This window comes from Malania oleifera, chromosome 3 (genome assembly GCF_029873635.1).
Source record: "Malania oleifera isolate guangnan ecotype guangnan chromosome 3, ASM2987363v1, whole genome shotgun sequence".
Classification (NCBI taxonomy): domain Eukaryota; kingdom Viridiplantae; phylum Streptophyta; class Magnoliopsida; order Santalales; family Ximeniaceae; genus Malania; species Malania oleifera.
This window is the reverse complement of record NC_080419.1, coordinates 119,017,006-119,041,200: the sequence shown is the minus strand read 5'-3', so window position 1 is coordinate 119,041,200 and position 24,195 is coordinate 119,017,006. Positions and strand designations below refer to the sequence as shown.

General features: G+C 37.4%; 1 protein-coding gene across 1 annotated transcript; it reads left to right on the top strand.

The window, feature by feature from the left end:
• Positions 1-749: 749 nt before the first annotated feature.
• On the top strand, positions 750-23,954 carry LOC131151864 (probable beta-1,3-galactosyltransferase 12). Its single transcript, XM_058103316.1, has 7 exons — positions 750-1,314; positions 5,483-5,635; positions 5,724-5,806; positions 5,887-5,986; positions 6,099-6,212; positions 22,494-22,636; positions 23,427-23,954. The coding sequence occupies exons 1-7, from the start codon at positions 890-892 to the stop codon at positions 23,513-23,515; spliced, it is 1,107 nt and encodes a 368-aa protein (XP_057959299.1). The 5' UTR covers positions 750-889; the 3' UTR covers positions 23,516-23,954.
• Positions 23,955-24,195: the final 241 nt, after the last annotated feature.

The following is a 24,195-nucleotide window of genomic DNA, read 5'->3' as shown; positions in this document are numbered from 1 at the left end:
GGGTTAGCATAGCTCATCCCCACTCTGAACCCCTTCTCATCTTTTTCTAGTACTAGAACCCTGTAATCTCTAATATGAAAGTCTTAAATTTTAACCATTAATCAAGCTGTCCTTTATTGAAGCACATTGATGCTCAATGACCATCAGTAATAACATACAACTAATGTTGTAAGCATGAAGGAGTCTTGAAGTGTTTATTAAAACTTGGATTTATCCATACATATTCAAGTTTAAGGATAGACAAATTAACTCATCAATTAAAATTTTTAACAATCACTTGTTTCAACAAGTTTTCTTAAATTAAAAGTATTATTTCTTAATAAATCAACTATCAATTAGGAGCTATTAATCAACTAACCAAAAGTCAAGAAATCATGTAAGTTCATTCCCCTATAAGAATTGTATTCATAGAATACTGGAATCTATCACTTCTCGTAAATTTGGTAATCTTGAAATGACCAATAAATATAAAAATGAGAACCAAATATACTATCAAATTACGGTACTCTTTTTAAGCAATTTGTTTAAATTATTTTTACTTGCACGTCAATAAAAATATATGATAAACATCTTATATGCTATATAGTAACATAGTGAAATGTATACGATCCTTAATTTCTTCGATTTGTGAAGAAAAGTTATTCAAGATTCGAGATAACTTACCCAATGAAAATTACTCAATTTTATTTATTTATTTATTTATTTATTTTGGTGGATAGTAGGATGCTACTTTCATTGCTCCAAAAAGAAAATTTTAAAAATAAAGACTTTCTTTTTAAGTTTCGCCGGAGGGTGGGTGTCGCTACTATATACCCTTGCCCGCACAAGATCTCTCACACTGGACGCGCCATGGCCGTTTCAGGCCAGCTCCACCCATAAATTTACTAAAATGCCACGCACTCTCACTCTCCCTCTCTTTGGCCACCGGCCTCAGCCTTCCGACCACTACTCCAAGTCCGAAAAGTCCAAAAAGCCCCTCCCAACTCCTCTTAACCCCTCCCGCACTCCCCTGCCCATTCTCGTCTTTTCCATCTTCTCGCTCTTAATCGGCTTCGCCGGAACGATCTTCGGCGTCTCCGTCCTCCGCCGACCCCCGCCGCTCCGTGTCTTCCGCTGTGGCCGAGTCGAAGATACTTTCCGGGAATTTTATGCGCTGCCCTCTTCGCGGCTCATCGGCGGCGGTAATGGTGGCGGCGTCGTCGATCGCCCGAAGCTTCTCGGCTTTGTTGGGATTCAGACTGGCTTCTCTTCGGCCGACCGCCGAGCCGCTCTCCGGTCCACTTGGTTCCCTGCCGATCCTGACGGGCTTCTGCGGTATATGATTCTTGTTTAATAACTAATGGCTTTCTTTCTGGGATCAGTAATGGAATCCAGCTGTCTTTGATCTGAACTTCGTTAGTTCTTGTTATTTTGTGAAGTGATTGATTCAATTGATGATTTCTTGTTTTGCTTGTGAAATTAGTAAATTACTGTCTACGGGAGCTAATACTAATTTGGTCTAGCCTGTATGGGTCCTACATGAGTTATTGCTTTTTAATTAAGTGATTAAATCAATTAATGATTTTCTTGTTTTGCTTGGGAAATTATTGTTTGCCAAGCTCCTAAATATGCGCTTAGCCTGTACTGGCGTAAGGGTGATCTGCTTTACACTCCATTTTCATTGTTCTGGTAATGAAATTTTAATTCAACTAAAGTCAGCTAAGCTTGAATTCCAGCTATTTGGGGCCAGCTTGATGAATCTCTTTTGCCATTCGGCTTTGTTATTATTCAGCTGCTTCTTTAATTCAGGGATTGTTAATTTATAATCTCTAGAAATACATTTCTTTTAGTCGAAAGCAAAAGTTTACTGAAATTATATCTTAACCATTTAGTTGGAGAGAAATGGAGAAAAGGGAAGAGAAAAGAAATGGTTTCTCTCTACTTCTCTTGTTCGGTTGACATGAGGTGAAGAGAAGAGTAAAGAAGTGGAGAGAAAAAGAGAAGGTGAAGGCCCGTGCCCCCAATCAGACAGAAATGGAGAGAAACTAGAAGAAAAATACTAGAACACCCTTAGACAACCTTAATAAGTGATCATATGGGGGACATTCTTGTAAATGGCGATTGAATATTATCTTCTTTCCCCATGTTAAACCAAACAAGGTGGATAGAAACTAGTTTCTTTTCTTGTCTCTTCTCTTCTCTTCTATAGGTTTATTTTCTCTCCTTTCCACTTCGCTCCAACCAAATGGACAATCCCACCTTTCTCATAACTATTTGAATAATCACACGACCATACAAGCCGACATTTTATCCAGTTTGATGTTGATTCGTGTTTGGCTTTCTATTCAATCCAATCACAAGACAACAAGCCTTTTCTTCATTGGAATCCCATATGTAGTTTGAGGTAAAAAGAATTGTCATGTTTCTTCCTGGAGAGAAATACTTGCCTCTTCTGTTGTAACTCACTTTATGCCTTTTCTTTGGTTTTTGGGTCATCATTTTCACCCAAGTACCATCTATTTCTTTTTGGAGAGAAATTCTTACCTCTTCTGTTGTAACTCACTTAACACCGCTTGTGATGCACTAAATGTCCTAATTTTTTTACACACAGCCAATCCCAAGCCCGGATAAAGGAGGAGGGTTGCACTAGGTAGCTGACAGCCAGCGTAAAATTTGTTAGATCACTATGATATGAATTCTTACTGAATATTTGTTGAGACGTCCCATACGAGCAACACGCTGCACTTGTACCACCCAGGTATAGCAAAAAGTGGGCGAGGGTGGGCTAAGTTGTCGCCCCGGAGCGACGTGCCATGTCGCCGTTTGGGTATGGTGTCAAATATGCGAGGATTCCTACATCAATTTGGACGTGGGTAGGTAAAGAAGTTAGTTCAGGAAATTAGAATTAGATTGACAACTTGGAATATAGAGACACTTACGGGTAAAAGCATGGAAATTGTGGACACATTGATTAGAAGAAAAATTAATATAATTTGCCTTCAAGAAATTAAGTGGCATGGGGAGAAAGCTAGAGAAATTGATAAATAAAGATTTAAACTTTAGTACACTGGAAAAGAAAAACATAATAATAAAGTAGGAATTATTGTAGACAAAAACTTAAAAGATAGCGTTGTTGATGTAAACAGAATATGGGATAAAATTATAAAAATCAAGATGGTATTAGGTCAAGAGATAATAAATATTATTAGTGCTTATGCTCCTCAAGTAGGCTTAGCAGAAAATCTTAAGAGACAATTTTGGGAAAATATGGATAGTATTATACAAGACATACCAGGGACTGAGAAAATATTTATAGGAGGAGATTTGAATGGACACGTTGGAAGGGAATAAGTTATGAGAGGATACATAGAGGATATGGATATGGAGACAAAAATGAGCTTGGGGAAATGATCTTAGACTTCGCTATGTCATATGATTTTAGTATAATGAATACTTGCCTTAAGAAGAGAGAAAAACACTTAATAACCTTTAAAAGTGGACAAAATAGAAGTCAAATAGGGTTTTTTTTTTTTTTTATACTAGGAGGGTAGATTGTTTATCAAGCAAGAATTGTAAAGTTATTCCAAGGGAAAGCCTAACCACACAATATAGAGTCTTAGTGTTAGATATATGTATTAAAAAATGGAAGAAAAATGATAAAATAAATCAGTGTAAGAGAACTAGGTGGTGGAACCTAAAGTGAGAAGATATATAAAAAAAATTTAAAGATAAAATGATCAAAGATGAGGATTGGACTATAGAGGATGGGATAGATACATACTCTTGTTTTGGTTAAGGACAAAGATATTAAAGAAAGATGACAAAGTTATTTTAGTAAGTTGTTTAATGAAAATCAAATAGAAGGCTTAAACTTAGATTTGACAAATGAGGAAAAGACTAAAAATATGAGATTTATTCATAAAATTAGAGTTAACGAAGTTAAGCTTGCACTAAAAAAGATGAAAAATGGGAAAGCTATAGGACCGGATAACATTCCAATTGAAGTTTGGAAATGCTTAGGTGATAACGGAATTATATGGTTAACTAATTTATTTAATACAATTATAAAAACTAAGAAAATGCCAGATGAATGGAGAAAAAACACTCTAATACCTATATACAAAAATAAAGTAGATATTCAAAATTGTAATAACCATCGTGGAATTAAACTTATGAGTCATACGATGAAACTATGGAAACGATAGTTGAACAAAGATTAAGGTTAGAAACGAAGGTCTTAGAAAATCAATTTGGTTTTATGCCTGGAAGATCTACCACAAAAGCTATATATCTTTTAAGAAGATTAATGGAAAAGTTTAGGGAAAAGAAGAGGGACTTGCATATGGTATTTATTGACCTAGAGAAAGTATATGATAGGATATCTAGGAAAGTTCTATGGTGGGTTTTAGAAAAAAAAAAAAAAAGGGTGTATGTAGTAGGTATACTGATGTCATTAAGGATATGCACGATGGAGTATTGACTGGTGTAAGGACTATAGATGGAGAAGTTTAAGAATTTCCAATCACCATAAGTGTACATTAAGGATTTGCGTTGAGCCCTTTTGCTCTAGTGATGGACCAACTGACTAAGAGTATTCAAAATGAGGTTCCATGGTGTATGTTTTTTGTAGATGATATTATATAATTGATGAAACTAGGGGCGGAGTAGAGGCTAAGTTAGAATTATGGAGAGAAATTTTGGAATCTAGAGATTTTAGGATAAATAGAAATAAGCCAGAATATGTGAAATGTAATTTCAGTAATAGTAGGAGGAATATTGGAGACAAAGTTAAACTTGATGATGAAAAAATAAATAACACTTGTAGATTTCGATACCTTGGATCTATTATGCAAGTTAAAGGAGAAATTGAAGATAATGTAATGCATAGAGTTAAAGCAGGTTGGGTAAAATGGAGAAGAGCGTCAAGTGTGCTTTGTGATCGTAGAATACCCTTAAAATTAAAAAGGAAGTTTTATAGGAAAGCTACAGGACCAGCTATGCTATATGGATCAGAATGTTGGGCGACGAAGAAATAGAATATCCAAAAGGTAAAAGTTGTCGAGATGAGGATGCTTAGATGGATGAGTGGTATAACACTGAAAGATAAATTAAGGAATGAACATATTCGAGGTAAGTTAGGTGTAGCTTCTATAGAAGATAAGATAAGGGAGGGACGACTCTAATGGTATGGACACTCGCAATGTAGGTTGCATAGTGTGCTAGTGAGGAAAAGTTAATTAGTTACTGTGGGGGCAGTAGAAGAGGTAGGGGTAGACCTAAAATAAATTTGAAGGAGATAGTGAGTAAGGATTTAATAGCCCTAAATTTGTCAAAGAAATGGTCAATGGTTGCATAAATTGGCTGAAAAGGATTCATATAGCCGACCTCACCTAGTGGAACTTAAGGCTTGGTTTTGTTGTTGTTGTTTTTATGTTGTAACTCACTTTATGCCTTTTCTTTGGTTTTTGAGTCATCATTTTCACCCAAGTACCATCTATTGTAGGTTGGAGCAAGCTACTGGTTTAGCTTTTAGGTTTGTCATTGGGAGATCAAAAGATGTAAAGAAGATGGCGGAACTTGAGGAAGAGGTGGAGAAGTATAAAGATTTTATGCTTATAGATGTTGAAGAAGAATATATGAAGCTTCCATACAAAACGTAAGAGTTAAAAAGTTGCGGTCTAATATTATAATGTTGATGTAGCTAAGACCATGCGGTAACACTTTTTTTTGCACCCATCTTGTAGGTTGGCATACTTCAGAGCTGCTTTCCAACTTTTTGAGGCAGATTATTATGTCAAAGCCGATGATGACATTTACTTGCGTCCAGGTATGTTGGAAGTTTACTTAGCTGCATTGTAATTACCTTCTATATTGTAACATAATATCATTTTCTTGATTATTCTTCAGATCGGCTTGCAACTCTTTTAGCTAAGGAGAGAACTCATTCCCTAACTTACATGGGATGTATGAAGAAAGGACCAGTGGTCACTGATCCAAAAATGAAATGGTAAAAGAAATTGTAGATGATCTTTGCAACTGTTACTTTTGAATTAGTGTGTTCAATTTTGTGAAACTTGTGCCTTCATGGATATCAGAAATTTATTATGCTAAAATTGCAGGTATGAGAAATCGGGAGATCTGCTTGGAAATGAATACTTCTTGCATGCTTATGGTCCATTATATGTTCTGTCTGCAGAGGTGGTAGCATCACTAGTGGCTGCTAGAAATAACAGGTCTGCTATTTGCCTTGATTTGCAGCTAATTGCATGCTCTCTCTCTCTCTCTCTCTCTCTCTCTCTCCCCCCTCCCCCCTAAAAGTAATAAACATGATTATGGTTTAATTTTTGGACCAGGTTGTATATGCTCTTTTCCCATGGAGTTTAAGGATTTCTCCTATAAGCTGATTTTGCATTTCAAATGTATGAAATTTCCAATTATATTAGATGTCTGAAATTGGGTCTTCAAAAGTTGTGCTTTGATACTCATGCATGGCTCACATGCACATGTTTAAATGATCATATTTGTACCTGATGTTTTCATCCTTGTGTTGTTAGAGTGGTTAAAAAGAAACATGCTAAGCTTTCACTATTTGAGTGTGCTTTTCTTTGACTAAATTTAACAAAATATTGCCAACTCACAGGAGTATTCATTCTATTTGGCTCCTTTATTTTTTAAGAGGACAGGAGCTCAAGCACGGCCTCTTGACCTATTTTTGGTGTTGTTGGTGCTCACTTAGGTCTAGGGAGGTGGATGATCCTTGTATGAATCCTAGGGAGAGTACTCCACTTCAATTTGGATTTGGCTTCATGTATGGTTTGTCTACCTGAAATTAGGGAGTGGGGTTCTCATCACTCCGAGGATTCATCCTTCGAACTTGACAATATTAATACTATCCCAACAACTCCTCCTATAAGTTGATAAATCATCAAAGTACATGCCTCACTCTCGGCTTTGTGTCGGAATGAGCAGGGACTAGGGACTCTTCATGGAATTATTTGTGTACAAAGAATGGTGTCTATATGACTTCATGATGTGGGACAGCAATAAGGATCTTTAGCCATGAGAGATAGAAGGGAGGAAAGGCGAAGAAGAATAAAGGAAGAGAAGGAGAAGAGAGAGGAGATACAAGGAGGAGTTACACGATCACTTTCAAATTCAAATTCATTAATGACCTTCTACATGGCTTCACACACTATTTTTGAGAAAGCCTCTAAAACATGAAATTATACATATACCCCTAAAACTACATGAAATTACAAACCTAACCCTACATTGCACAAATATTACAAACAAGCCCCAAATACACAACATACTACGCTAATTAAACTAATTACTTAACTAAACACAACAACCCTTACCGAAGTCTTCTCTATTAATCTCCAACAAGGCTCATGCCATGGTCCCTAGCGTATTGTCTTACGTCAAATCTCCCTCAACCAAAAAAAATTCAGCCTCAAATATTGAAATGCTGGAGGATCAAAGTAAGAAACGAACTTTGGCTCTCTTCAATAGCCATGAGTGATACAAGAAACCATGTTCCATTGACAACACCATGAACTTGAATTGTGAATTGACATCAATGAACACATCTCGAATAGAAACTCAATGGTGAGAATGTTCGAAAGACTTTGGATGTCTTCAAACACATGCGTTGCTTGTAGTGCCTTCAAGTTGAGTAACTGATATGGGACAGCATCAATGATGTGCAGCCATGGGAGATTTCTTAGGAGGGAGGAAAGGGGAAGAAGGAAGAGGGAAGAGAGGAGAAAGGAGATACAAGGGGGAACACACATTCACTTTCTCAACTCAAATTCAACGAACAACTTCTGCATGACTTTTACACAATATTTATAAGAAAGCCTTCTATACATGAAATTTCACATTTGCCCCTGAAACTATATGAATTACAAATGTACCCCTAAAGTGCACAAATATTACAAGAAAGCCCCTAAAACACATAACCCTAATACAAGAAAACTAAAGACACATAGTTAAACAACTAACTAAGCACATTCGGGTTTAGAACCCAATAATTCATTGATCCTTGTCTTTGACTTGGGCCTCCAAATTGGGTTGAAATGATCCATCCAAATACCGACTTCTTGTCCAACATCAATTCCCTCCCCTTCCAGAAAGAACTCGACTCCAATGAGTTGGGGAAAAGTACCAAGGAGTCCATCAATAGGAATATATTCATCTTGCTTCATAAGAAAGGAATTGGCAATACACTTCAACTTGGTAGTGTAAGAGCTTGAGATGGCATCAACTTATTCTTCTTGTTGTCTATAGGTAGGGAATAAGGATTCTTATTTCCATCATGCTTAACCTTCCTATCAAATAACTATGGACGACCGAAAAGGATATGACGAATTTTGAGAGGAAGGATATCTCTTATCTCCACAACAGAACCAATCTTGAAGGTAAGTAAGCAATGATTATAGACCTTCAAGTTGGTATTATTCACCCAAGCAATTTTGTATGGATTCAGATGAGGTTCAAATTCCAAATTTAACTTCTTCCCAGATTCTTCAAAAATTTCATTTGCACAACTACGTGGATTAATAACCAAAGCACAAAGTTGCTTTTGGCAAATCACTTGAGTTAGAAAGATGTTGGTTCGCCTTTAGTCTTTTTTTTTCTTCAATTTTGTGGAAAGAGAATGTTGAAGCACTAACTTGATTTTCATATTGCTGCTATCATCTATGTTATTTGGGATCTTTGTTTCAGGCTTCTAGCTTCACTACTTGAGTGCCTTCATCATCATCATCATCATCATCATTATCGTTTTTTTTTTGCAACAACCATGACTTGGTTAGGGCATTTTGTAGCTCGATGCCCAAAACCTCGACATTTAAAGCATTTGAGTGATGGACGAGCCCTTTGAAGTTGTTCTGGAATGCTAAGGAGTCTTCCAAGTGGTATTTGTCTAAACTCCTTTGCCTAATTGCTTAATTGTTTTCTCTCATATAACTCCACTAGTACACTTCTCAAATCAAGGGTTGATGTAGCTATAGGAGGTTACATTGCATATCCTCCTCAATCTAAGTGGAAACCTATATTGCGTCCCCAACTGTAAATTGTAATGAGACAACATGTAGCAAGCTTTCAGGCAATGGTTGGTTTCAATTCTACCTGCACAAAGCTATCATCACATCCTCTTCCATTCTATGACTGCATGAGTAGCCAATTGATATAACTTACTAGCGTACTTTGTCATTGCCTTTTCTTCTTGTTTCAAATTGAAGAGTTGGAGATAAACACACTATTGGCAGCTGGGAGGCACAAATTGCTCCTATATGGCTCACTTCATCTCATCCCACATTGTAATCTTACCAAATCTCCTTCTTCTAAAGATCCCTTGTTGTTTAATCCACCAAACTCTAGCAGCTCCCTTCAATTTTGATTCAGCCAAATACAATTTTCTAGCCTCATTCATGTCATACCATCAGAAATAGGACTTCAAAGAATACACCCAATCATCAAATTCGTATGGAGAACCATTGCCATTAAAACCTAAGACTTCTAGTTTAATTCCCTTTACTCAAATGATCATTTCGGCCTTTGACAACTCATAACTATGAGGGACTGCAGCTATCCCACCATCTTGTATGGTAGGAAAATCCATGGGCCTTTTACCTAAGGCTGCAACCTCAGTTGTTAGCCTATTCAAAGCATTGGTAGCAGTCTCCAAGGCATTTTCCATGTTTTGTACTCTACCAGATAACAATTCCACCTTTGCAGATAATTCAACAATGGTCACCATGATCCAATTTTATATAGCCAAGGATTCTTGAACAATTTGCTAATAATCCTCAATCTATTCTTGCAAAAGATATATCAGATTCCTAATTTTCAAGAACTATCTTCATTTCACCTTCAATCTTGAGTGTGAAATGAAACAAATTCACTTTAAAGATTCAAAAAATGCAGCGATAGAACCTGATTTTTAGTGCTGGCAGCAACAATTTCTTAGCCTACTTGCCTCCCTCACTAAACACACGTTACTTATAGAGGTATTTGTCAATGAATTTCATTGCTTCAATGTTTATTGCTTGCTTGCCATTTGCTTTCATGAATTGCTTACTACTTTCGCTTACTGTACATTGAACTATTGTGAATGTATTGTATTGGTAAGTTGCGGTAATCTTCGGTTGACTAGTTAAAAAAGAGTGTTTTGGCTAGTGCCACCCAACCCTTCGCGAAATGTAAAATACTTAGCCCGTGACAATTGGTATCAGAGCTTGGTTAATTACTACATAAATTAAATTGTCTTTGTTGGGGGACTGTGTTAAGCATTGGTAAGAGATCATGCTGACCAATACCGGGAGAATTGAAGCGCTAGAGGCTTAAGCTGATACAGCCAACAATGTGGCCTTAGTTAGAGATGGTCAAATATGCTGAACATGTTGATGCTTTGGAGGGATCATAAAAACATCAACAGAGTTTTATGCTGGAAATGTCCAAGAACCTCCATTATATGGTAGAAACTTTATAGGCTTAAATGGCAGAGATTACTGCCAAAATGAACCTAATGGCAAGGATTGTGTTAAGCATTGGTAAGAGATCATGCTGACCAATGTCGGGAGAATTGAAGTGCTAGAGGCTTAAGCTGATACAACCAACAATGTGACCTTAGAGACGGTCAAACTTGCTGAACATGTTGATGCTTTGGAGGGATCACAAAAACATCAACAGAATTCTGTGGTGGAAATGTCAGAGAACCTCTGTTATGTGGTAAACTTTACAGGCTTAAATGGTAGAGATGATTGCCAAAATGAACCTAATGGTTCTTGTGGTGGGAACCTCCAATTCTGCGGAGAATAGAGGAACCAGGATGCCAAAACACAAAATGTTTGGGGGTGCCTGTGATCATGGTTTTAAATAAAGGTTGCGACCGTTAGGTAATGCCGTTATGTAACGGTTTTTTGGGTTACCGATACCGTTACACACCGCGAAATCGGTGAGAAGAAAAATCACGGCTGTAGCGGCCGTTACGGACCGTGACCGTTTCGTAAAGGCCGCTACGGCCGTTACGTAACCGCTATAGGATCATTACACCAAAACTTTTAATTTATTTTTTACTTTTTCTTCTCACTTTTTCCCTCTCTTTCATAAATCATTCTCAATATACCAAGTGGCGAGAGGGGGAAAAGATTATAATGAGGATGACAATGATACAAAATTGAATATTTCTTTAACTACTTACAATATATGCATTAATTAACAATTTGAAAATACTAGTTAGGAAAATATTTTATTTTGATAATTAGTAATGTGATATTTATGTTCTATATTTATCAACCTCAACCATCTTTCTTTTCTAGTTATTTTATATTTGTATGTCTTATGTGTCTAATAGATTAATAGAGTGTATAATGTATTTTGTTCAATTAATTAATTTAGCACACATAAGAATTTATCACAGATAAGAACAATGAGAAGCATAAATACACGCACGTAATTTTTCTATCAATGGTGGTTTAAAACAAATGTAAAGTTGTTGCCCTTACCAAATAACTTAGTTACTCGAACAAAAGGATCCAAAATACACTAAAACTCTTTGTAAGAAGGGCTAAAAGCTTAAAACATGCAAGTACGCTAATATGCACAAGGTTGTGCATGCGTAAAAAAAATTCACGGCCATTACACTCGCTTCCCATTATGTAACATCCGTTACTCTTGCTTCCTGTTACACCTATTACCGTTACGTTATGCTACTCGCAATCGCAATTTAAAACCATGCCCGTGATGCCAAGGAGTTAGAAAACTTCTTATTTGATATCCAATAGTACTTTCACAATGAGGACCGACTCTGAATAGGTGAAAGTAATTACTGCAACAATGTACTTGGTTGGTGATAATAAGCTGTGGTGGTGTACCTAGTACGATGAAATTGAGAATAGATGTTGTGTAGTTGATTGTTGGGCAAAATTGAAGAGAGAACTTAAGGCTCAATTCTTTCCTAAGAATGTTGAGTATAATGCAGGATGTAAATTGAGAGACCTTAAACACAGTGGTTCAATTAGGGAGTATGTGAAAAAATGTTCTATTTTGATGTTGGATATTTGGGATATGTTAGAGGACAAGTTATTCTATTTTATTGAGGGGTTGGAGCTGTGGGTAAGGACATAACTTCATCGACAAAAAGTTGAAGGCTTGCCTACGACACAAGCTACCGTGGAACGCTTGATTGACTATGTTGGAGAGAGCATTCGAAGAGAGTGGCATGGGTGTGAACGACAGAAAGTTTTTCAAGGACAAAACCATAAGTGGAAGAGTTGATACCAAGGCATCAACTTCCAAAGAAGCTTCTCGTCTCAATCATTCAACACACTCAATGGTAAAGGTAAGATTGCTTCTTATGTCAAGGTCCTCATAGAGTTGTTGAGTGCCTTCACAAGTCATCGCTTAATGCCTTACAAGCTTTTCCATTGTAGAAGGGGCATTGCAAGATGATGATGATGAGGATGAGGAGGAAACCTTAAGGATGGATGCATTGTGGCTAGTCAACACGTTAGAGCGGCAGACAAAAGAGGTGAAAGTTACCCAAGCTAAAGGGTTAATTTTGTAAGCTTACGGATCAATGGGAGGAGCACCTGTTATATTGTTGATATTGGGGCTACACGTAACTGTGTTTCACAAGAAGAAGCATAGAGACTCAACTTATCCTTAGAGAATGATTCAGAATACATGAAAGCAGTTAACTCTGGAGCCCAACCTACTCTGGGAGTAGTCAAGCTAGTGACTGTAAAGTTTGGATAGAGGACGAGATATGTGAATTTCAAAGTCATGTAGTTGGATGATTTCCAAGTGATTTTTGGAATGAAATTGTTGAGGGAGACTAAGGCGGTACCAATGTCATTTGCTGAGAGACCACCTTTGAATGGTGCAAGCTTTTGCAAGGAAAGGAGACTGAGAGAAATTCCTTTCTACCATACACCTCAAGAAAGGATTGAGGAGGGGTAAATAGACATATCTTGCGACACTAGTGGTAAATGAAGGTGTAGGCCAAGAGCAGGTGCCTACTACCATCCAAGCTGTGTTGGATAAATACAAAGTTGTGACACCAAAACAACCTACCTCACAATTGGGTGAGGAGTGTGGAACATAAGATCAAGTTGTAACCGAGAGTGAAGCCGCCTGCTAAAGGGCCATAGTGGATGGCATCTCTAGAGTTAGCTGTTGAGTTAACAACTTGATAAGTTATTGGAAGCAGGTTATATACGTTCTTCCAAAGCACTGTTTGGAGCATTGATATTGTTTCAAAGGAAACATGATGTGAGTATGTGGATTACCACACGCTCGACAAGGTGACTGTGCACAATAAGTACCATATTCCATATTTTTTTGATCATCTAAGTCATGCAAAATACTTCACCAAGCTTGAACTGAGGTCAGGCTACTATCAAGCGAGGATAGTAGTGGGGATGTACCGAAGACGACCTATGTGACACAGTGTACGAGGCATATGAGCTATTGGTGATGCCATTTGGGTTGATGAATGTGTTAGCAACATTCTGCACCTTGATGAATCAGGTATTTCATAAGTACCTTGACAAGTTTGTTGTGGTATTCCTGGATGACATGGTTGTCTGCAATTCCATTGTGGAGGAACATAAAGAACATCTATGGAAAGTGTTCAATAGGCTGAAGGAGAACATTTTGCATGTGAGCATTTAAATTCATATGATCATTTAATTTTGATTTTAATTTATAAGTGTATAAAATGAATAATTTAATCTAAAAAAACTATTTCTGGATATTAAAATTTTTGGCAATAGGTTACCAAAACAACTGAAAACCATAAAATCTGATTTTCAGTTTTTTGGAAAATAGTTGAAAACCAATAACAAAAACAAAAAATTGACAACATAAACAAATGCATTTTGATAATTTGTTTATTCACTGTGGAGAAACAGGAACAGAAACAAAAAATCAAAAACAACAATGATACCAAACAGGCCCTAACTTGTTAGGAAAATATTTTATTTTTATAATATTAGTAATTCGATATTTAAGTTCTATATTTTTCAACTTCGACCTTCTTTCTTTTTTATTTATTTTATATTTGTATTATTCATATGTCTTATGTGTCTAATAGACTAATAGAATGTATAATGGTTTTTTTATTAATTAATTTAGCACACACAAGAATTTGTCACACATAAGAATAATGAGAAGTATAAATTCGCACGCACACATAATGTTTCTATCAATGGTGGTTTCAAACAAATGTAAACTTCTTGCCCTTTCCAAACAACTTAGTTAGTTGAACTAGAGGATCCAAAATACACTCAAACTCTTTCTAAGAAGGGTTAAAAGCTTAAAGCCTGCAAGTAGACTAACATCCGCAAGGGTTGTGCGTGCTTGAGAAAAATTCACAGCATTTACACCCCCATCCCACTATGTAACGTCAACTACTCCTACTTCTTGTTACTCCCATTACCGTTACATTACACTACCCACTACGACGATTCAAAATCATGTTAACAAGACTTAGTGTCAAGATTAGATGCAAAGCTCAAATAAGGTACTAAATGTTTCAAATTTTCCAATGAAGGATGACCAAGGTGACAATGAATTTGGCAAGGTGTGGCAGTAGTAGTGTAGGCGATAGAAGGAGATAGTAGCTCAAAGTAATAAAGTCCACCAGCTTCATGCCCTCTTCCAATCGTCTTCCTAGTCTTCAAATCCTAAATAACCACAAAATTAGGGAAGAAAAAAGGGAATCTTGCCAACGGGCATAAAATTGAAAGGAAACTTGGGAATATACAAAACCAAAGGAAGAGAAATAGAAGAAGTGGAATTTATAGTCCTAATTCATTTAACAGTGGTGGTGGATCCATTAGAAAGAGCAACACAAGGTAAATTTTTAGGATACTGAAGAGTTGAGAAGAAATTAGGTATACCTGTGATATAATCAATGGCAACAGAGTCTATAACCAAAGGACTAGGATGTGAAGTACTGGATGACAGACATGCTGTTGGATTACCTATTTGGGCAAGGGATGCAATGGGAAGAGAAGCTTGTTGGGATGCTTGATACTGTTGGAACTTGGAATTCTCTTTCTCTAACATAGAAGTACGTTACCCCCTACTTGAGCCCGAAGGTGTGGAGTCATGGTAGTTGCATTGGCAATGTTGACACCCATTTTGTCCGAGGCTACCGATCATTATTTTAACCAGAGCCCCAAGGTAGAGGTTGGCAGGTCTTTTTACCTTTTTTATTATTTTGATTTTTTTTTCTTTTTCCCTTTGTTTGACTGTCCCAGATGATTCGGGATGGTTTGAAATAGTAAAGTGGGGTCCAACAATGATTTCGACCTTGTACATGCAAACCAAGATAAAACCCCTATCATTTCGAGATTTTTTGGTCCTTTTCTGCCAAATTTGACTGCGTGGGGTGATTCAAAGCAGTCTAAAACGAAAGGAATAGGTATGACAGTGATTTTGTACGCAAATCGAGGCAAAATCCTTGCCCTCCGGCTTTTTTGGTCCTTTCTTGCCAATTCTAACTGCATTGGGTGATCCGGAGTAGTCTGAAATGGTAAGGTAGTATCCCCCAGTACTTTCGCCATCGACCATGAAAATCAAGGCCAAAGCCCTGTCATTTATGGCTTTTCAGCTCACTTTTTGCCAAATTTGACTGCACTATGTGATCTGGAGCAATATGAAACGGTAAGGAGGGTCAAATCACAATTTTGGGCTTTTGCACGAAAATTGACGTAAAATTTTGATTTGTCTGTAATTTTTTGGCCTTTTTTTGACACTTCTAAATTTTTTGATCAATTTTTGTAGACCCCACTTGTTTTTTAATTAATTTAATAGAATTTACAATTTTTTTAAAAAAAGAATAATAATATTAAATTATAATATTCAGATTTTAAATATATATATAATTAAAATTACTATTTTTTTTAAAAAAGGAAAATTGACTGTTGTGTGGGGGGCCTAGGTGCGTGCGCACACGCGCCTGATGTTTAATGGAACAACACCTTTTTGGCCGTCTCGTTAAAACGCCAAAATGGCGTAGTTTGTTTTTTCCTTCCTCGTTTTCCTCTCTCGCATGCTCCGGCGACCGGACTCTTCTTGGAACCTCATGGCCGGCCACCGTCGCCTCTCCTTTTTCATTCTCTATTGTCTCTCTCTCTCTCTCTCTCTCTCTCTCTCTCTCTCTCCACCATGTGCACCCACGTGCATCCTTGCCCAGCCGCATGGCTGACCACCTTGACACTCGCATGGTCCTGATAGTGCAGCCTCGGCGAGCAGGACTGTCCCCCTCCCCCACACGCATTTCTTTTATTTTTTTCTCTTATACCCACGCCCCCATTTCTCTTTCTCTCCTCACTCTATTTAAGCCCGACAGGGCTGGGCTCACAAGGGGGAGAAAAAAGGAAAAAAAAAGGGAAAATGGTTGGGGAAATTCTCTCTCTCTCTCTCCATTGCTCTCTCTCTCTCTCTCTCTCTCTCTCTCTCTTTTCCTCCTCCTTCGTTTATTTTCTTCCCCATTTTTCCTCCTTATGTCCACAGGTGAAACTCTCTCTCTCTCGGCCATACCTCTCTTTCTCTCTCAGTTTTCCTTTCTCTGCCATTTTTGTGTGTGTTGTATGTGTATGTGTGAGAGAGTGTGTGATGCATGGAGGTGTGAGTGAGTGCATGTGCATGTGATGCATGTATGCATGTGTGAGGGTGTGTGGTGCATGAATGTCGGTATGCATACATGTGGTGGATGCAGGTATGTCATATGTGTGTGGTAATATATATGTTTATTTGTATATGTGGGTGTGTATTAATTAATATATATGGGTGAGTGTGCTTGCATAAGTGTGTATTAATATAAATATTATATATATATATATATATGTACGCTTGCATGTGCGTGTGTGTGTGTGGATTAATATATATATATATATATATATATATATATATATATATGCATGCTTGCATGTCAGTGTGGAATGGTTGTATTAATTTATAAATATATAACATATGTGTGTGTGTGTGTGTGTGTGTGTTTTGATGTGTGCTTCAGTATGTGCATATATTTATATCTATATATATGTATATGTGTGCATGTATGTGTGTGTGCAATGTTAGTATCTTCATTGTCATTTTCGGTATTATTGTTATTGTTGTTATTGCTATTATTATCGTCAGTATTCTTATCGTCAAACATGTGTTAAGCTTATTTGTACAGGTGTGTGTGCGCATTCCCCTATGAGGGAAATTTTAAAAAATGGGGGTTCTTTGATCCTAAATATCTCCTGAGGGTCAGAGATTCTAACTAAATCACTTTATCTTTAGTGATTCTTTTAGAATCTTTGAATTATGATGCGCACCTTGTTTTCAATTTTTGGGTTGTGATCTTAATTGCATATATTTAACTGTTTGCCTATTTGATGTGCCACTGATTGGAAATCTTAATGAACTTTCTTTGAAATCTTAAACGTGTCTTTGCATGCCTTTGAGGTTTGAAGATAGGAAGTCTTTGTCTTATGCAAGTCTTCCTGAAAAATGAAGGTCAGGTGATTAACACATTTTAAGGGCAATAAAGGGAGGCTTTAAATCATCCTCGAAAAGGATAACTAAGAGTTATGTTCTTAGCACGTTCTGATGTGAGGATAGTCTCTGTCCTATGCAGGACTATCCAATATTTAAAGACTAGGTAAATAAATAAACAGTACTCTCGAATTTTGAGTGTAATCTTTAGGCTAATTTGGTACCGTCCGTAGGACAAGTATGAAGGGGTGCTGATACGTTACCTTTGCATAACCGTACTCTCGAATCCAATCATTGGACCTAGCTGACCAATGAACTAGTAGTATATTAATAGGTGTTCTAACTGCACCTAGAATAAATAGGTTAGTGGCGACTCCGTTGTTTTTGAAGTACCTCATTTCCCATTTCATATATTATATGAGGTTTCATATAATATAATATTGAGTCTGTCACTTGGTTGAAGTGATTCGGAATTTCAATCATTCCCGTTGCGTGGGGGTCGGCTCTCCGGGGACGTTGTGACAGGAAACACATGAAGGTCTACCATGGTAATGAGCACACTTGTGAGGAGTGCCTCTACCTCATCCATTTCTATCACCATGACCACTTGAACCACCTCGAAAACTTCTGTGGTTGTATGGTAGAGAACAAGAATCATCATGTGTGGCAAAGGATGTCCTCTTAGAGCCAGATGCAAGAGCAAGAGAATATGTGCCAACGGAAGCACAAAGGACACTAGAATAGACATCGGCAAATGATGGCAACTCTGCACTACTAGGTATCTAGGACCAGACTGCTTAAAACTTGGGTTTCAAGCCCACTAGAACCCGAAGAATTGTTATCTGCTCCCTCTGCTTCTGCATCTCACAAATGTCGGCAGTTATAGGTTGCATGATGTTAAGCTCCTCATGAATGCATTTCATCTCTCCAAAATAATTTGCAATGGTTCTATCTCTCTGTTCTAATTGCAGGTACTCATGGGATAAATCATACATACGTGTAATGCTACTAGAGTACGGAAGCTTCGCATAATCCCAAATCTCCTTACATGTATTTAGATGCATTCTACATCCATGCGGTCTGGGGCTCCATCAAATTCCACTAAAGGGAAACAACCAAGGCATCTTCTTGAATCCACACTTTTTTGACTTCTTAGACTCCCGCTAGAGGCTCACTCAGGTCATATTCTCCATCGTATCCAAGTCCAGGTTTTGTCCAACCTAAATTTACGATTGAAGTGATATATATATGCCTTCTTAGTCAAGAACTTAGAGAATTCATTAACTTGAGATCTTCGTCCAATCAATAAACAATGGATGTCTCTACAAATTTCATCACATTTGGTCTTATCATTGAGGAGCTTGAATTTGGGACTGACTTAGCCTGTGGGATAACTGGATAAGGCTTGGAAGAAACCTGAGCCATGTGAGAAGAACTGAAATTCAACCCCAGAAATGAAATGTTTCTCATACTCTCTCTTCAGAATCTTGTCCAATTCCTCCTTAGTGATGTAGGGGGTGAAGGCACTGGAGTGAGGTTTAAAGGAGCATGCAAAGTAGACCTGTTTCTAAACTTGTGTGCAGTAGGTGCAGGAGGCATGTTAGAAACTATCTCCTACAGAGTGGTGTCTGAGTGACCAGGTTTGAGTAGGATCTTCTTGGGCTAGCAATGTACTTCTGTCATGCCCTTCCCACTTGAGGGCGGAAAGGCAATGTTGGGATTGTGTGATCGATGGTGGCCACCACTTTATTAAGTATTTTAATGTTTTTTTGGGAGCAACAAACAACTTCACTTGAGAGGATTGATTATTTGCAACATTTTGGCCATATAGGTGGCGAAGCCTTGAGATTTTTGGTGTAGGATGATCACTTGTGTGACTTTTGTCCACCTTTTGTCAATTGCCTTGGGTAGGTTGTGTGTTAGAAGCTTCTAATTGAGTACCTGGCCTTTCATTATCTTACACAACCATACTGATGTAGGACAAGAAGCAGACCTTGGGAAGATCCATGTTGGAGAATAATTAAAAAGATTTGGGTTAAGGGATGTTGGGTTTACTTATAATGTGTTTAGTTTAATTAGTATATTATTATATGTATTTGGGGGCCTGTTTGTAGTATTTGTGTATTGTACGGGTATGTTTGTATGTAATGTAATTTAGGGATTTATGTGTAATTTCATGCAAAGAGGCTTTCTTATAAATAGTGTATGAAAGCCATGTTTTAGGCAGTTATTAAATTTGAATTGAAGTGAATGTAAATTTTCCCCTGGTATCTCCTCTCTTCCCCTTCCTTCCTCTCATCAATTTCTTCTAGTCTCTTCCATGGCTGCAGATAATTCTGCCCCTGCATAATTTGGTATCAAAACCCAAAAGTTGATCTCTATTCTTCCATTTCACTCCCCCAACTTTCCCTCACTCTTCTTTTTTCTTCTCCTCCTCTCTCCTGTCTTTTTTTTTCTTTCTTGTTCTCTTCTTCCCCCCATCTCTGTTCTGCCTTTTCCATTCTCTCTCTCTAACTCTGTCCTCCTCTTTCTTTGCTCTCTATGCTGTTCAGCAGCACCTTCCCTCTATTTTCTGCTCTCTTTAACTCACTGCTCTGCCTGCTGCAGTTTTATCCTCTCTTTCCTTCTCCCTTCTTTTTTCTTTTTCTTCTTGTCCTCTTCTCTCTCTGATATTCTGCAATCTGAAATTCTGAAATTCTCTTTTTCCTTTCATCTTTCATTCTCTTAATCACTCTCCCTCTTGGTTAATCTCTCATCTCAAAGCCATCCACGAAAAGCACCTTCAATCATCATCTCTGCTATAAAATTTCAGTCAAAAAAAAAAAAAAAAAAACCACCTGCAACCTCCAGGTCATCCACTTCTTTAATTGCAAGCCCAATTATTAATAAAATAAAATAAAAATAAGAAGTGAAAAAAGAGACCCAGCTCATCTTAAATCTCTTTTGCCCATCCTAGAGACCAAAAGCCATTAAACCAAAGCTGGTTACCCCACTGGCTACTGCCACTTCTTTAAGCCACATCTGCGGACAAGTAATCTACTGTCTTCCACCACGAAAGCATATTGCTCCGAAAGGGGAAAAAAATTTCCTGAATTAACTTCATCGGGGACAGCTGCAAGAAGAAAAAAATCCAGCAACATGGTGACAAATTATTGGAAAAAGGAATGCCTTTTCTCATACCTTAGGGACAATTTCAAGTCATCTCATTCCTTTCCCAAGTGTAGAGAAACTGTTTGTAGAATCATCGTTGAGGGAAGATGTCTTATGAATATGGTTTCTATAAATGAGGTCGCTCATATGCAACTTCGTCCAGAACCTTACCCAGAGCCTTATGAGATGTCTTGGATTGATAACACTACCTTACATTTTTGCAAAAGATGTTTGGTGTGATATTATACCTATGAAGTTTGGCCATTGACTCCTTGGTTCTCCTTGGTTGGATGATTTGGGTGTGACTTAAGGACATGAAAACACATATATCTTCCACTACAATGGGGAGAAAATTATTTTGAAGCTTGCTACCAATCAACCAGGACAAATAATCTGAAATTATTGATCATGTCAAAGTTACTCAACTTGAAGCAAGGCAATGAATGTGTTTGAAGACATCCAAAGTCTTTCAAACATTCCACCTGTTGACTTTGTTATTCCCGACGTGTTCATTGATGCCAACTCTCGATTCAAGTCTATGATGCTGCGAAAGGATCGTGGTTTCTTGTATCACTCAAGCACTAGCTTTTGAAGAGGCCAAGTTTGCTCCTTGCTTTGATCCTTTGACATTTCAAAATTTGAGGCCGGATTTTTTCTAACTAGGGTAGATTTGATGTAGGACAAGAAGCAAGACCTTGGGAAGATCCCTGTTGGAGAATAGTTAAGAATATATGTGTTAAGGGACTATTGGGTTTAGTTAGTATAGTATTACGTGTATTTGGGGGCTTGTTTTGTAGCATTTATGTATTCTTGCCTTGGAGGGGTATTTTGTAATGTAATGTAATTTAGGGGTTTATGTGTAATTTCATGTGAAGAGGCTTTGTTATAAATAGTGTGTGAAAGCCATGTCGTAGGCAGTCATGAGTTTCCCACTTGTATATCTCCCTCTCTCCTCTCTTCTCCTTCCTTCTCTTCAACTTCTCCTAATCTCTCCCCTGGCGTTAGATCCTTATTCTTGATGCTGCCTCTACATCAGTTACTCTCTTAAATAGAGTTGGAAAAATGATGGGGGCAGGGGGGTGGTTTTCTCTTGAAGGTGAAGGAGAAGATCCAGCGTTGTGCTTAAGTAATGGATGCTGATCTTGAGAGGAGAATAAGACAATCTTTGCAGAGCTCAGGCACAAGAGGCCAGTGAGGGATTCTGATGGCTGGAAGGCGTCGAATTAGAGAGGGCTGAAGCATCATTGAGGCTATTTATTATAAAAGAGGGGCATATATGCGTGAAGTGTCATTCTCAAATGAGGGAATATCATGTCTACTCTCAAACAATGAGGGGAACCTAGATTGTTGGTCTAATAGGTTGTGAGACAAAGTTTAATAAACCCTGGTTTGGGCCTGTCAACCAGCCAAGGCAAGACTCTTTAGAACATCCTAGGAACAAGATCGTTAGAGAGACCCTGTTACGTGTCTCCATGACCACAAGCCTGACCTCTTACAAAGGAACAAATTTAGGATCATTAATAATTAATTCATAATTGTGTCCATACAAGTTCAATGTAGAAAGTTTTCATAATTTGAGGCAGAATAGTAATTTTATGGCTTTACAACGATAAATCTTGTAGAGAGGATATCATACGCATCTTCATTTTTCTTGTCTTATTCACTGGTTATACTATGTCTAGTTTGTAAATTTTAGATCAGACCTTAATATGGTAATATCTATCAAAACTTTTTTCATTTTTCCTTATGTTTTCCCCCTTCATATTTTCGATTATGTTCTTATAATGTTTTATAGACTCATTCAATTTGTTTCCTGTTTTCGTGTGCTTATTCTTCCTTAATTAGATGCATTTTCTGCCTTTCAGTTTGAGAATGTTTAGTAATGAGGATGTCACTATTGGGTCATGGATGCTTGCCATGAATGTCCATCACGAGCATAACAAGGCAATGTGCGATCCTCGTTGCACACCCACATCTATTGCTGTCTGGGACATCCCGAGATGTTCAGGTGAATTGGATAACACAAGCACCCTTGTTATTATTTCATCTATTTTAAATGAAGTTTAACTACTTCAATATCAGATATATTATTTTCAATTTTGAAAACCACGTTTGCGGTTCAATTGTTATGATAATGTGGATATTACACAAGGAACGTGAAGGCTTATCTTGAAAAGAAGTGAGTCTGGTGCACTACCATTTGTTAGCTGAGAATTCTTGACAATCATATATTTTTACAACATGAGATTTCTCTATCCCATGAAAACGAGAAAACAAGTTGCATATCACATAAATTCTGTTTCATGCTTAGGGAGAATGTCTCCCTTCATGTGAGTTTATACACATAATTGTTTGGAATACACATAATGCTAGCCTGTGATTATTATCATTATTAGTATTAATATTAATATTCTTATTATTTTGAAATGATCTGCCATCTTCCCTTCTAATATTTGCGGCGTATGTTGTGCTGCAAATTTGTGAACACATATAATAATTTCCAGTGTTCCTTGATGAGGGTTTAGTTAATCTGAGCTTTTTAATTATGATACTCCACTATGTTACTCTAGTGAACTGTTATCGTTGCTGGAAATTGCAGGACAACTACTTATATTATCTTATCTTATTGTAGTTTGGCATAGCTTTCCCTCCAGCTTTTGCTTGTTTTACAGCATCCCTGGATGTTTGACCTCAAGACAAATAATTTGGTGATTGGAAAACTGCAATATAAATATAATTCAAACTGTAGTGTACTAGTATGACCTCTAACCAGAAAATTGTGAAAACCTTTTTTCCAGGATTGTGTAAACCAGCTACCAGGCTGAAGGAGCTTCACAAGATTGATATGTGCTCCAAAAGTCCAACGCTGCCACCTGATGATAGGTAGTGCTTTTTTCTGCTCAGTTGAAACTACCTACATGCCTGAAAGCAGCAAGATGGGCTGGATTTGTTGCAGATTAATCCCAATGAGGCTTAAGAGGTACCTTCAGTAAACTTGAAGTTTACTTCTGTATTCAATTCCATATGGTTCTTCTTCGACTACCACTGTTGCATTGAAATTTTTTTCGCTTTGTCAAGAGGCATATGTAAAACTAGCACATACAAGAAAGTTGGTGCATGGTCATTCTGCCTGCTAGAAACTCTTGAATTTAAAAAGATGCAGGCTTTTTTTTTCCCAACTAGGTGGTTGGTTTTGAGCTGCAGATTTGTTTCAAGTTGTAATTCATGTTGTAACTAGGTGAAGAGGACATTTTTTTGATAGTGCCATAAAGTGATGATATACCCTTCGTGTTTTATATGTAATATAATGAGTCTATTCTACATTCCATAGCATTGTAATGAATCTGGTGTTATTATTATTATTATTATCTTCGTATGCTGCTTATAATCATAACTTCTTGAGAAATCACGAAAAATCTAAAGACAGAATTGGTTTGTTGAGAAGTAAAACGTAATGTGATTAAAATGTAATTCACTAGTTCCCGTATTACATTTGGAGACCTTCCACCCTCCCTCCCAGACCAATTCTACATATTTTCACAAGAGCAAATTTCTACTGCAGTAAAT